Genomic DNA, 15,698 nt, shown 5'->3' with positions numbered 1-15,698 from the left:
GTAATCTTTCTGACTTCTACAGTAATTCATTGCTCGCTGTTCCAAAAGACCTTTTTAAAAATTTGAGCTATTAAACCATCTGCCTGTTCAAATAGATTTTACAGATTCCATGGTGCTATTTCAAAGGAGAGCTGGAGAGTTACTGCCAATGTGCTTGCCAGTATTTATCCCTCAATTAACACCACTTGCAACACAATTATCTGGTCATTAGCACATGCAGTTTGGGAGCCTTGCATCATAAAATCATAATGAAGAGACTCTTCAGCCCATCAAGTCTGGGCCACCATTCTACTGGAATTTTCCGAGGACGTAACATAGTGGAGTTGATAAGGGGGAACAAATGGATGTGGTTTATTTGGACTTTCAGAAGACTTTTGATTAGGTCCCATGTGAGAGATTAACACTTAAACACATGGAATTGGAGGTAATGTTCATGGACAGCAAACTGTGATATTGGCAGGCAAGGAAACAAAGAGCAGATCTTTTTCAGGCAATGACTGGTGTGGAACCACAGAGATCAGTGCTTGAACTCGGACTCACACTTTGGATGAATGATTTAGATGAAGGAACTCAATGTAGTATCTTCACATTTGGAGGCAGCACAAAACTGAGTTGGAGAGTATACTGTGGGGAAGATGCAGAGATGCTTCATTGTAATTTGGGCAGGCTGAGTGAATGTGTAAATGCATGGCAGATGCAGTATCATGTGAATAAATATGAGCTTAGCCACTTCAGTAGCAAAAACAGGGAAGCAAATTATTATCTGAATAGCAGTAGATTAGAAAAGGGCAAGATGCAATGATCCCTGTGTGTCCTTGTACACCTGTACACCTTGTACACCTGCAGGAGCAGCAGACAGTGAAAACGGCAAATGTTGTCCTTCATAGTGAGCTGATTCGAGTACAGGAGTAGGGGGGGGTCTTATTGCAATTCTATAGTACCTTGGGGAGACCATACTGGAGTATTTAGTGCAGTTGTGTCTCCTTATCTGAGGAAGGATGTACTGGCAATAGAGGGAGTGCAACAAAGGTTTACCAGACTGATTCCTGGGATGGCAGGACTGGCGTATGAGGAGAGACTGGATCAGTTAGGGTTATATTTACTTGAGTTTAGAAGAATCAAGGGGAGGTCTCACAGAAATGTATAAAATTCTAATCGAATGAGATAGGGTAAGCACAGGATGTTCTCAATAGCCCAGGAGCCTAGAACTGCAGGCCACAGTCTAAAGATGCAGAGTAGGCCATTTAGGACTTAGATGAGGAGAAACGTCTTCACCCAGAGAATGGAATTCTCTGCCACAAAAAGCAGTTGAGGCTGAAGCATCAAATATTGTCAAGGAGGCAATAGAAATAATTCTTAATGCTAAAGGGATCAATGGGTACAGGGAGAAAGCAAGAACTGTGTTGGATGTCTGGCAATGATCATATTGAATGGTGGAACAGGCTTGAAGAGCTAAGTAACCTACACCTCCTGGTTTCTATATTTCTATGTGCCTCATCTTATACACAGACGAACTGTATGATGCAAATTTATTAAGTATGTTCTTAAGGCTGTTTGATGAGTTAATTTTTATGCAGTTTTAGCTTGGTGAAGGTAAAGATACCATAATCTTACCAGACCATAGAACTGCTGTCTCATTCGAGAGTGATGGTGGTGGTGAGTGGAGAGTTTGAAAAAGAGAATCCTTCATAATAACATCAGCCAATGCAGAAATTAAACCCATGCTATTGGCATCATTCTGTATTGCAAACCAGCTATCCAGTCAACTGAGCTAACCAATCTCCTTTTCTAGCTTGCTAGACTTTCTCAAAAAAGTTTATTTCTTTTAAAAACTGATCCCATGAGGTTCAGCTCCCTTGAATTCACCTGCTAAGAATGGAAGTGATTTGATTTCCAGACAACAAGTTGTTACCTGCCCATTGTACCCATTACAAAAGCCCCCCCAGAGTGGATATATCTGTTTTGCTGAATGAGAGAGATTAAAGTGAATGTATGTAGAGCTGGTGAATGGTTATTTGGCTAAAAATAAAATTGCAGCCCGCATAGAATTATGGGACACTGGCAGGAAGAGGTTAAAGGGGTGAAGAACATTCTTTGGAATTTAAAAGTACATTAGACCGTATAAGTAAAGGTAACCATTACTACCATGTCAGTTTGGTACAGTGAGCAGGTAGAAGTCCTTGTATCTCAGTAGGGATTTGATTTTCCTGCACAAAAGACCATAATAAATAACTAGTCACATTTGCTCAAGAACTGCGGACTGCAGTGGTAACTTTTACAGGTAAGGGGAGGTGGGTTTGCATATATTCAGGTAGTTAGGTCCCCTAAAGGTGACATTACTTTGGGATCCCAGCATTAACCTGCCTTCTCCCAGGTTTATGTGAATTGAAGAGGAGAGGGGCACCTGGTTGGGATGAAAAGAAAGATCAATTAAAAGCACTGAGCTTTAGTGTTAGCTGCAGCTTTAGCATCAACTTTACCCGTGCATTCTGGATTTCACAAGCAGAGCAGCTGGCCTGGGAACTGTCAGCAGGGTCAGAATCACTGTGGGGCCAGCTTCCTCAGTGAAACTGACAGGTTGCGGAGACTTTGATCAGTGATATTGAAGTGCTCCAGCCATGGTCAGTGATGGGCCTCTGTTCCAGAGTTCCCATAGCCTCAAATACAGCTTGGCAGGTCCCGACCAACTGCCTGGAAGGCATTACACAAATGTTTGGTTACACGTCCCTGCACGGGAGCAGCTGGAGCACTCCACTGTCCATCTCTGACGAGGGACAAGAGAAGCGACAGTACTGCCCATAGCAGCAATTCTCCTTCTCCTCCTCACAGGACAAAGGGGGTGAGAATCCCTGCTTGATTGTTGCCACATTTACAGTGAAGAGTGTTGTTTCGTGTCCTATATAGCCAGATCATACCATACAAAGTGCATCAAGGTAGCAGAACAAAGTTCAGACCACAGTGTTACAGCCACAAAAAAGGTGCAGAGAGAGAGATCAGAATTAACATTTTAGAGGTTCATTCAAAAATCTGATAAAAGCAGGGAAGAAGCCGTTCTTGAATCTGTTCAGTGGCAGTTGAGGGTCAGTTTTCCCCAAGATCCATGCACTGGCGCCTCACACTGTCACAGCAGGAGGCCACTGGCATCTGCAACCCTCCTGGAACAACATGGCTTCCTGGTGGAGCAACTGGATCAGCACTGCCACCCTCCCCCAGATTCCATCCACTTCAACCCTCGACCCTGCAATGCACCAGGTTGGGTGTATTCTTTGCCTGCAGAGAGAGAGAGAGAGAGAGAGAGAGAGAGAGAGAGAAGGAGACTAGAGAGGTGTAAGTGTTTGTAATGGCTTGTATAGGAAGAAGGAACTATGACTGTGAGGCATGTGAAAGGGCAATGGCAATAGGTAAGTGTTGGCTGTTCAGATGGGGAGGTGAGAGAGTTCTTCAAGAAAGAGGAATGAATGGAACTGCAAGATGTGTCGATCTGAACAATGCTACGTAGGAGAATACTGACATAAGAACATTGAACCCACTTCCATTTAGAAGGACGAGGGCAGCAGATACATGGGAACACCACCACCAACAAGTCATTCACCGTCCTGACTTAGAAATATATCTTCCCCTAGTGGATCAGAGGATGAGGGGTAACCATAAAGAAGTTTAAAAAGTCAGGGGAGGGGGGGATGGATAGGGCGAATAGTCTGTTCCCCGGGGTAGGAGAGTCTAAAACATAGAAAGCCTAGGTTTAAGGTGAGAGGAGAAAAATTTAAAAGGGACCTATGAGGTAACTTTTTTCACATCGAGGTTGGTACGTGTATGGAATGAGCTGCCAGAGGGAGTGGTGGAAGCTGGTACAATTACAACATTTAAAAGGCATCCGGCTGGGTGTATGAATAGGAAGAGTTTATCATAGAATCGCTACAGTGTGGAAACAGGCCACTTGACCAAACAAGTCCACACTGACCCTCCAAAGAGTATCCAGAGAGTTTAGAGGGATATGGGCCAAGTGCTGGCAAATGGGACTAGATTAATGTAGACTATCTGGTTGGCATGGACAAGTTGGACAGAAGGGTCTGTTTCTATGCTGTACATCTCCGTGACTATGAGTCTATATCGACATTTATTTATAATTGTTGGGTCAAAATCCTGAAATTCCCTCCCTAACAACATTGTGGGTCAACCTCCAGTGTATGGACTGCATTGGCTTGAGAAGACAGTTCATCATCACCAGTTAACTCGCATTGGGCAATAAATATTGGCCAGCGAGGGACATCCATATCCCATGAGCGAACAAGTGAAGTGCTCACCTAGTCTGGCCTACATGTAAGTCAAGACCCACAGCAATGGGGTTGGCCCTTAATAATGAGAGATGGACAAGAAATGGTCTAGTCAGCAATCCCACTTCCCATTGACAGATAAAACATAAACAAATGGTTCCACTATTCCAGTTGGAACCAATTTCCGAGGATTTCAGCCTTCCTGTCTGACAGGAGCTCCCTCCTCAGGACACTAGCTTCGGTGTGAACTTTGATTTGTTAAATCAAAGCATTCTGTTGGAGCCAACTAGTGAAGGAATCCTTAACATTTCTGACACTTCAACATTTCTCCTTTTGCAAAGAAATCCCTATACCAGCTGTGAGCCTTCAATATTTTGTTTCTAAGAATGGGAGATCTTGTGGAGAGATAAATTGCTGCAAAATGGAAATTTACTTTTAGTTTACTATATGAAAGGGACAGTAGAAGTAGAAGCAGCAAATGGGGGACAAGACAGCATCTGTGAAAATACGGTGTTAATATTTCAGGCTACACTAATACATTACAATATCAGTAATTAGATGGATCTACTCAGTGTGCCTGGTCTCAATTAGATCGACTTCTGTTGCTTGGCTAGAATAGAAAAGCCTGAAGAAAGGCTTATGCCCGAAACGTCGATTCTCCTGCTCCTCGGATGCTGCCTGGCCTGCTGTGTTTTTCCAGCACCACATTTTTCAACTCTGGTCTCCAGCATCTGCAGTCCTCACTTTCTCCTAGAAAAGAAAGGCTTCAGATTCAAGATGGTCACTTCCGATCGCTAATTATAGACACATTGCATCATCAAGCTCCAACATGTCTTCCTGCTTCATTTGTAGATGTCGGAATTAGAATATCGAGTGACCCGACTCCAAGAGGAGGAATTGCTGCTAATCCATGGAACTGCAGATGGTAAGAGTGTGGACAAGTGAAATTCCATGAGTTCTCAGTAACAGTCTCTGACCTGAAATCGTGTGGGGAGGGTTTCTGTGGGAGGGCTCAGACATCTGCTCACTGTCAGGGCGATCAATCAGTGCTGATCTACCGCGGCTGAACCTTAGCAAAGCTTAGCTGTTCCTCAAATGGTTTGGGGTTTTTGAGGTTCAGTTGCAAGCAATCATTCTGCTCAGAATTCCTCTGCTCTTTGACCATTCAGCCTCAATTGTCGGCTTACACACAGACAGGAAAGGTCTTTACATGGAGAGCACAGCTCAGGCACAATGAGCCAAAGGCCACTTGCTGCACTGTCATGACTTTGTGATTCTGAGGAAGAGTTAGAGACAAGGGTTAAAATTGAGGGAGCAAGAAATTTTCCAACATTTAACTTTCTTTAACACAATTAAGATAAGGACCTAAAATCACTAGACGTAGGCCATGATAATGTTCAACTCCACTTTCCTGCTTTTTCCCTATAACTTGATTAGATTAGATTACTTACAGTGTGGAAACAGGTCCTTTGGCCCAACAAGTCCACACCGCCTCTCTGAAGAGCAGCCCACCCATGACCCATTCCCCTCTTCCCCTAACACTACGGGCAATTTAGCATGGCCAATTCACCTAACCCGCACATCTTTGGATTGTGGGAGGAAACCGTAGCACCCGGAGGAAACCCACACAAACACGGGGAGAATGTGCAAACTCCACAGACAATTGCCTGAGGCGGGAATTGAACCTAGATCTCTGGCACTGTGAGGCAGCAGTACTAACCACTGTGCCACCGTGCCACCTTGATTCATTTACGAATTAAAAACCTGTCTCTCTCACCCTCAAAAACACATCGTGGCTCAATGTCAGTACCCTTCTGCGGTACTCGTGTGAGGCATTACATAGGGCCCTGGATAATTTTGTGGATCAACATTGTATACAAGGGGATGGGGAAGAGGCAGGAGATTTACACTGGGTAATCATGATTGTTTAAAGAGCCAATGCAAACACAATGGCTGAATGGCTTCCTTCTGCTCCACTCCACTGCTGTGATTGAGTGTTATGGCGCAGGTGCCAATCCACTTCCTGCCATTTCTGGATGCAGTAGAGAGGGAGAACAACATCTTGGGAAAACTCTGCCTCCATGCAAGTCCTATTACATGGCCATGGGATGCCCAGCAGCAAGTAGGAAACACGAGAATCTGGCTGCAGAGGTATTGTGCTTTTTATGGCTGTTCCCATGGGCATGGAAGAGAAGGAATGCTCCCCTTCCCTCATGTCCTTCAGGAAAGCCCACTGACTCCTTGCTGCCCACAGCAGCCTCTCATAGTAACAGTAATCAGTGACTTGTTCTCAGCCAAGCCCCATTGTCACTGCAGGCAAGGGAAACAGAAGGAGAAATGTTCAATGAGAACCATTTGTTAAATTAGCCAAGCCATTCTTTCCCCTGACCCTCCCCAAAACCCTAGGGACATCAGGGTTCTAGATCCAGATCCATGAGATGGATTCCCAAGGCTTGCACCCTTAAATGTTAAACTTCTCTTGACTCAGCAGCTGACACCAAGCTTACCTGAATGTGACCAAAGGCTCTTACAGCACTGCAGTAGTATCCCTACCTCTGAGCCTGGCTTCAAGTCCCACCTGCTCCAGAAATGTGTAATAACACATCTGGAGAGGATGATCAATAATACATGGAGGTATTTTGTGGTGAAATGGTTGTGTCCCTACCTCTAGACCAAGGAACCTGGATTATAGTCCTATGCACTCCAGATGTGTGTGGTAATGTCTCTGAACAGATTGATGAGAAACATCTAAGCTTGAGACTCAGCAGTGGAAAACAGATTAAACAGCATTAAAGCTATGGTCAAACCCTCTGATGTTAGGTTCCAAGAATCTTGATTGAAATATCCTTCAAAGAAACTCACAGCTGCCTAGTGAGAAACTCACTTCCACAGCCAACAGATACATAAATAATGCAGCGAGTTAATCCCGATGTCAAATAGGCCTTGCTGGCTTCTTGTCCAATTGTGCTGCAAATCTCAACACTGCCCCCAACATTCAGACCACTATAAGATTCCGCCCTAAGACTCTATGCACTGTATTTCCTCTTAGAGTTGCAGGATTAATCTAGATCATGACTAGGTCTTGGGGTACAGAGGGTAAAGTGCTGACTTCAAGTCCCACCCAAGGACCTGGTTATCACAGAAGTTGTGTTAATAACCTGGCCTAATAAGTTGGACATCATTCTGCAAATCCTTCCAATGTGTTCTCTCTTGTGTTGAGTCTTGATTGAACAGACCTCAATTTCTTGAAGCAAGACTTGTTCCAGATTCTCCTCCATCACTGAGCTGCCTTTGGGTATGCTGAACCCTAAGTTTAAAATATTCAGCCCTATTGCACACTCAAGCTCTGCGTTTGCCCTGCTTCGAATGAAGTAGACTGAATTTGTTGTGAGAACCTCTTCAATCGATCTGTACTCTCCAAACAAGATATAAATGAACAGGATAATGGCAGACAATTGGAAATGACCATTTTAGATTCAAACATTGAAATGTTCAGAGGTGTTAGACCTACTCACTGACAGCCAAATGATAATTATCTCACTAAGTCTCAACAGTTTGCTAAGAAAAGCAAGCCAGAATTACAGAAGTTTCAGTAATTTAAGGATGAGCGGTCTGATATATCACTATACATTTGGCTGCATTTTCTGATACAAGAAATGATAGAATCTTAGTTTGAACAGCAGTTCATTAACTGATAGATTACATCAAACTCAAGTCAGAAGTCTACAGGATGAGGGTAAATCTATATTTTACAAGCACAGCACAGTGAAAGCTTACAGCAGGTTGTCCATGTTATGGACCAGATCACACCCCCTCAAAGTATTTTTAAGAAGGTGGCCTGGACCCCAACATTTTCTTATTTTGCAGGTAGATGTGAAGTACTATGTTCCAGATGCAATGTGACTGGTTAAGCTATTCTATGTTAGGCAAAACACAATTTATTTAAAAACTATAGTTAAAATACAAACAAAAGAAGGAGGAAATTAAAATAACTTAACTATTGGAAAACTTAACAGAATCATACATACAGTGCCTATTACTAATTAGCTGGTCTAAAATAATGGCATCCCATAAACACACCCCTTGGAAAAAAGACAAATTCAGAAATATATTCTTGTATGCAGTTCTCCAATCTAGGAGGAAAAAAAACATCAAGAGAAAATACAGAGAAAATAGCAGCCAGGAGACATTCACTGAAGTTTCCAACATGTTTGAGACCCCAAAGAGGCAGCATGGTCGCTCATTAGTTAGCACAGCTGCCTCACAGAACCAGGGACCTGGGTTCGATTCTGGCCTTGGGTGACTGTCTGCGTGGAATTTGCACATTCTCCCCATGTCCATGTGCTCCACTTTCCTCCCGCAGTCCAAAGATGTGCAGGATAGGTGGATTGGCCGTGCTAAATTGCCCATAATGTTCAGGGATGAGTAAGTTAGGTGCATTAGTCAGGGGTGATAGTAGGGGAATGGATTTGGGTGGGTTACTCTTTACAGGGTCGGTGTGGACTTATTGGGCTGAAGGGCTTGATTCCATGCTGTTGGGATTCCATAAAACTGAATCTAAAACTAGAAAGCCTGATCTGTGAGAGCTGGCCACACCCAGGCTGCTTCTAATGTTCTAACTTTAAAAATCTCCTAAAGCTTCACAAATTGTTTACTTTCTTAGAGACAACTTCTTTCAACCTCTGCCTTACAATCTCTCTTCAAAAATAAAAACCAGGACAAAATAATCTCTTAAATTGACAGCATCGTCACATCCAGCATTGAAAGGAAGATGGTTTTGGGCACAGCACCCCAGTAAAGGATTTATTGGGAGAGGCTACCATTCAGATCTTCTAGAATGGCTCCTGGAGCAAAAGAATTATAAGATGATGTTGCACGGGCAGGGCTTCTGTTTCCCAGAGTATGAAAAGTTCATGAGTAATATTATTAAGGTGTTAAAGATGACTGAAAGAATTGATTGGGTACTTGGGGAGAAACTATTCATTTGGGCAGTGACAAAAGGAAAAAATATGTTAAAATTGAAGCCAGAACATTCATGGCTGTCATCAGGAAGCATTTCTTCACAAGGAAGATGGTGAAAATCTGGAACTCTGTCCGAAAATGTTGTTGAATCCATTGAAAATGTCAAATCTGAAATCATTATATTTTAGTTAAGCCAGGGGTATGAAGTGGTGGGAGAACTGCAGCAGGTAACTGGAGATTAACATACAGATCAGTCAGAATTGAAATGAATGGAGGAGGAGGTTTGAAAGGCTGAATGGGCCATTGGTATATTCCTCACATTTTGTAGATCTTCCTTGCTATTTGTTTTTTCTTCAAATCCTGATAATCTTGCTGTTTACTTCCACTATTTGTTTCCTTTACCTCAGCTTGCAGGACTCAGTTTGTATTGTTTTTCTATCTCATGACTGCGTCTTTTCCTTTTTCAGAAACTGTCCATTTCCAACATACAGCAGACCTTATAACCCACTTAATCAGTGCAAAGGCTAACTATTCATTGCAGGTATGTTATGTTTGCAGTGCCTTACAGAGTTACTATATTGGATTATAAAGGATGGCTTTCCTTCACAATCGACATGGTAGGATTTGAACTTGTGTACGCTGATTAATAATTTGGCTTGGTAGTTCACCAAAACCCCACAACCTCATGGGAGATATGGTGGCACAGTGGTAATGTGACTGTGTCAGTAATCTTGAGGTTCAAACTGATGCTTAATGTTAATTCAGAGAAGCTGGTGGAATTTGTATTCTTAATAAATCTGGAATATAAAGGTCGTCCCAGTCATGGTGATCATGGCAACTATTGCTAGTTGTTATATTAAGAACAGATTGGTTCACTAAAGTTATTTGGGGTAGGAAATCTGCCATCCTTACATGGTCTGGCCTACGTATGACTCTAAATACACATCAATATAGTAGATTCCTAAATACCCTCTGAAATGACCTGACAAGCCACTCAGTTCAATTAGGGATGGACATCCCATGAAAGAATGAAGAAGAAGAAAAATTGTGTGGATTAAATGGAGGACCTAGATTGTTCTCCTTGGAACAGTGAAGGCTGAGAGGAGATGCGTTAAAGATGTTTCAAGTCTTTGGAGAGCATTTTGGAGAAGCTGTTTCCATTGGCTGAGGGGTCAAAAACTAAAGGGGACAGATTAACACTGATTGGCTGAAAATCCTGAGGGAACATGAGGAAAACAATGTAGTCAAACAATGTTTAGGATTTGTAATGACTGCCTGAAGACCAACAGAAAAGTAATGTGTACAGCAAACTTTGGTTTAACTGGCACCTTAAATGAACCAGAACTCTCGATAAACCAGCATAAATTACATACCTCAAATAATGCCAAGTGTACTGTATTACCGCAATCTCCAAGTAGTCCATTGAGAATCTGAGTGAGGAGGCTCTTTGCCAGAATGTTTTATTTAAGGCACAGTTGTATTGTCATTTAAATGACTTATGCTGTAAATAAATTGTAACAGTGATCTGTATAGCTTCCTGCATTACATCTCAATTACTGAGTGTGTGTTTTTGTGTGGACCCTTGACTAATCGGAATATTTGATTTAGTTGCACATTCATGGTCCCATAGGTGCCAGTTAATAAAAAAATGTGGTTCATCTCTAAAATACGTATGCTTGAAGGAGAAAGAAAATCTTGGTGACACAATAAAGAGAGGGAGAGTGAGATTAACTGGACATGCTCTAAGAAGTTTCATCGATTCCCTACAGAGTGGAAGCAGACCACTCAGCCCAGTGCGTCCACACTGCCCCTATGAGGAGCATCCCAACCATAGAGTTAGACAGCACATAAATTGACCCTTTGGTCCAACCAGCCCATGCCAAACATAATCCCAAACTAAAAGAGTCCCATCTGCCTGCTCCTGGCCCATATCCCCTACAAACCTTCTTTATTTATGTAACCACAAAATATCTTGTAAACATTGTAACCGTATCCACATCCAGCACTTCCTCAGGAAAGTCATTCCACACTCGAACCTCCATCTGTGTAAACGGATTTACCTCTTAGGTCTTTCTTAAGTCTCTCTCCTCTCACCTTAAGATTATGCCCCCTAGACTTGAAATTCCCCAACTTATGGAAAAGACAACTACCATTAGCTCTATCCATACCTCTCTTTATTTTATAAACTTCTGTCAGGTCACTTCTCAACCCCCTGTGCTCCAGTGAAAAATGTCCCAGCCTTCCTTTATAACTTGAGCCTTCTACATCCAGCAACATCCTGGTAAATCTCTTCTGAACCCTCTCCAGCTTGATAATATCCTTCCTATAACTGGGTGACCAAAACTAGTACTTACCCCATTACAGTATCCCTATATTTCCCATGGTTAACCCACCTAGCCTGCACATCCTTGGACACTATGGACAATTTAGCAATGGCCAATTCATCTAGCCTGCACATCCTTGGACACTATGGACAATTTAGCAATGGCCAATTCATCTAGCCTGCACATCCTTGGACACTATGGACAATTTAGCAATGGCCAATTCACCTAACCTGCACATCTTTGGACTGTGGGATGGAACCAGAGCACCCTGAAGAAACCCATGCAGACACAAGGAGAATGTGAAAGCTCCACACAGACAATAGCCCAAGGCTGGAATTGAACCCAGGTCCCTGACATTGTGAGGCAGTAGTGCTAACCACTGAGCCATCATGCCACCTGTAAGGACTCTGTACGATTTCCTCTTTCATAAAAGTGAGCAGTGATAACCTCACTCCTGTTTTAAGTTAAAATCTAGGCCTCGCTTTATATGAGGTAAGGTATTAGTGTTGATTAATAAAACCCATTGTGGAGCAGCTTGGGAATGGCACAGGCACCATATGAATGTCAGTGGTTATTGTCATTGTCATTAATTTCCTGCAGTGCATTACTCAGGTGTATATCTCACCCTTCTGCAGATATATCCCGATGAAGGCCATTACATGGAGAAACCCACAGTCTGGCTGCACCTACACAAAACCATTATCAGGTTCTTCGAGAAGTGCTTCAGGTGCCCAAACAAGAACACAGAGACATCGAAAGTGGGGGACGAAGAGGATGACTAGATCGTTTTTGAGCAGCTTGCCAAGCACAAACATCTCTTTTATAAAACACAACTGATTTTGTTTTCCAGAACAGTGTTATGTTTAGCATGTTACAAAGACTGAGAGCAGTAACTGCCTGCTTCACTGACATCACTGCGGTCTCATCAGAAGAACTTCCAGCATGAAAATTAACAATCAGAGTGGTTGACTGTTCCAGTGTAACTGACGTTCCCACCCCTCCCCACCCCTCCGCCTCTTTCCCCCCAACCCCTCCCTCTCCAACCCATTTTCCTCCCCCTTCCTGGAAAATTGAAGTGTCAACCTTTGTAATTTCTCACATGCCAGGGGGGAGCGTGAAAGAATACACTTAATGGAAGATGGAGGAGAGCGCCGCCAGGTTCAGAGGTCGAGTAGATCAAGAGGGCCCAACATGCTCTGCAAACGCCTTGTCAGGGTCACTCTAGATGTGGAGAAGAACAGCAAAGCCACCCCCCCTTCCCCCCCATCCCCGGTATATCAGCGAATGTTTCATGGCCTGAGGTGGAAATCTAACTGCACAAGCAGCAGTTTCAGAGCACAACCTGTAGGACAAGAAAATCCTTTCACTTGAAGTGGAGCCTCCATTATTTGTATTTCAATTATCCTCCTGCACCCATCCCACACCCCCTCCTCCCTATTTGGATTTTCATGGAACAAATCTGCAGGTGGGATATAGCCTCCTCGCTGTATATGCCCCTCCTCCCTGATTATGTCAACCACATACCCCAAGAATGATTACAATCCACTATATTTTGTATATATAGCTCTCGCCTCCATTCCCACCTCTAAGGTATTGTCAGGACCTTGGTGATTTGCAATTACCTCTGTCCATAAGGCAGTTCCATTGCTATCATGGCAGATGTTTAAGGTTTTGCTTGTAATTCCGCAGTTTGAAGCCATTTGGTTTTACTCAACGTGGGGCTGCATTGTCCAAATAAACTCAGCTGCCATTCCTTTGTTGTATGAATGTAAAGTTTTTTCTTTTCTTCTCTTCTGAATGTGTGCACAAAGTTCCACATTCATCTCCAGTTCACCCCATTCCAGCAGGAACATTGAAAGCCAGCTGTGAAGTTCAGAGTTCCTTTGCTGTTACTTTAATGAATGTATATCCTTGATGCTGACAATAATGTTGCAGGTTTCCAAATGCCTTTCTTCTTTGTATGTTGGGTGACAGTCTTATAACATTCATCTGTGCATGGCAACACACCTCACCATCTCCGGAATGATTGCAAAGTGCTTGCTTTCGGTGTACAGTTGCAATGTTGCTCTTATTTAACAATGTGAACTTTTATTTTCATGTATCCCTGTTTTCTTTGCTCTATAGCTATCATACATCAACAGAGTTGCCTTCTCCATCTCCATCACATTTCTCATTGAATTAGTGTTGGTGTTCAGTAATATTCCTTTAACGGTCTGTATGCAATAATTACATTGCAAGTTCAAGTCACTCATTGATTTGATCTCTGCACCCCAGAGAAACTGTATCCATCGTCTAATTTGCCCCAGTTAATCTTGTTATTTTGCAATACAACTTTATGCTTAGCCATCATAAGTGACAAGGATAGACGGACAACAATAATCAAGTCATTAAGGTTTTGTATATGTTCTTAAATAAAATGGCAAAAAAAGCATCCTAACATATTTTATGTACAAGTTACTGTTGGAGCTCACGTACTGAATATTGTTGTGATTTGTGAAAAATATTATTGGTTATATTTTTTAATTATTCTGAAAATAAATGAGGGTGGAGAGGGGGTGAAAAATATTGTCATTCGTGGAACAAAAGAAAAGGTTGATGTAGCGCTCAGACGATCAACAATGTGGACAATTCCTCATGAAATCATCACCGATTTATGGGTTTTTGTGTTCTGACTACAGGTTTAGTAAATGGCTCGTTTTGCAATGTAACCCTCCCACCTAGGAATCTCAATGTCTCCCCTTTGCTTAAGCTCCTTTGATTTCAGAACCATGAGGATACCGGTTGTAAAATTAGACTAGACAACCAAGGGCTGGATTTTCTTGCTGGAGTTCAGACCTCAACACCAGGCCTGTACTGGGGGTTTTCAAGCCCATCGCTTCCTAGCAGCCTCCTAACTGACTACTTCAATGCTTGACGTCTTATTAGAGAAGAGGAGTGAACGCTCAAGGCTCCAGGTGCAATCAAAGGGCCCACAGTAAAGTCAGGCTGGCAGAGGTGGCAGCTACCCTGGAGCACTCTTGGCTGCCTTCATATATTTAATGGAACCATGATGCCCAGAGCAAGCAGGAACTTTGAGGTGGATGGCAAACCCCTTTTTATGGGATAATGAAAGATGGTGGAAAGCTTTCGACCTCCCGTAGTCCCTGTCATTTGGCCTTGGAACCTCTGGCGCTGGTGGCTGCTGTTGGGAAGCTGCTTCACATGGGCATTTACCACCTTGGTAAAGGGAGGAAGGTGGTGAGGAGTGATCTGATTTAGACTGCCATTTTCTTTGTCCCACAACCCCCATCTCCAAGGTTGGGAAAACCTAGCCCTTGTGTCCTTATCCTCATTCTGAAAAGCACCCTCATAGCATCAGTCTATTGCTTAAATTACTCCTGATCTTGGTCATCTTGCCCAAGAGTCCTTCACAACACAGACTGTGTGAAGGAACCGATATGAATGATGACAGTTAATCCAGTTTTTTGGAGTAATTACATCCAATATCCTTTCAGACCTTTAAACATTGGCACTTTCATACTGGTTCATCTAATTACAAAATATTCTCTGACAGTTTCACCATTGTGATGAAGACAGAAGCTTGGGAACTAAGAAAGAAATGTGAAACAAAAGAAGTACTAATGCATTGCCATCAAAGTACTAACACGTTGCCATATAACTACCGATCCTGTACCACAACTTTACAGTTTAGCACCGGTCACAGTAGAAAACCATATTATAAAATCTTGCTGTCAAAGTATCAGTAACTCTTCATATAAGGCGCAATTACAATGTTGTTTTAACCATTTCATTTTTCTTATTGCTGTGTATGTAAAACTGTCTCATTGAGTTGATGATATTATCATTTCCTACCAAACTTATTCAATAAATTGTATTGAATTCTGAGATCCCTCAATCCATGGAGCTGGTCTGGAGTTATTTCTGAAAGCAGGAATGTGAGGGGTTGACGCAATCATTCAACTTAATTAACATCTCCAATAACAGGTTTCCACATCTCTAGAAATTCAAAAACTGACAAGGTACTGATGACAGTATAAGAAAAAATATATTTCACTCTCAACTCTTTCCCAGTGATTACAAGTGAAGAATCAGTGTCACATCAACCATGTTACCGGTCCGTGGTGAGTGAGTGACAAAG

The 15,698-nt window shown here is 42.6% G+C and overlaps 1 protein-coding gene across 6 annotated transcripts in view; it reads left to right on the top strand.

Annotated features, from left to right (window-relative positions):
• The window catches only part of dpp6a (dipeptidyl-peptidase 6a), a 1,516,786-nt gene extending 1,501,339 nt beyond the window's left edge, over positions 1 to 15,447 (top strand). For all 6 annotated transcript variants that reach the window (XM_072576237.1, XM_072576239.1, XM_072576236.1 and 3 more), the window contains 3 exons: positions 5,127 to 5,199; positions 9,704 to 9,777; positions 12,196 to 15,447. In XM_072576237.1, coding sequence (XP_072432338.1) covers positions 5,127 to 5,199; positions 9,704 to 9,777; positions 12,196 to 12,342 — 294 coding nt within the window. In that variant the 3' untranslated portion in view covers positions 12,343 to 15,447. The remainder of the gene's footprint in view (positions 1 to 5,126; positions 5,200 to 9,703; positions 9,778 to 12,195) is intronic.
• Positions 15,448 to 15,698: the final 251 nt, after the last annotated feature.

The sequence above is a fragment of the Chiloscyllium punctatum genome, chromosome 8 (genome assembly GCF_047496795.1).
Source record: "Chiloscyllium punctatum isolate Juve2018m chromosome 8, sChiPun1.3, whole genome shotgun sequence".
Classification (NCBI taxonomy): Eukaryota; Metazoa; Chordata; class Chondrichthyes; order Orectolobiformes; family Hemiscylliidae; genus Chiloscyllium; species Chiloscyllium punctatum.
The sequence above is the reverse complement of the archived record's forward strand: the minus strand, read 5'-3'. Positions and strand labels throughout refer to the sequence as shown.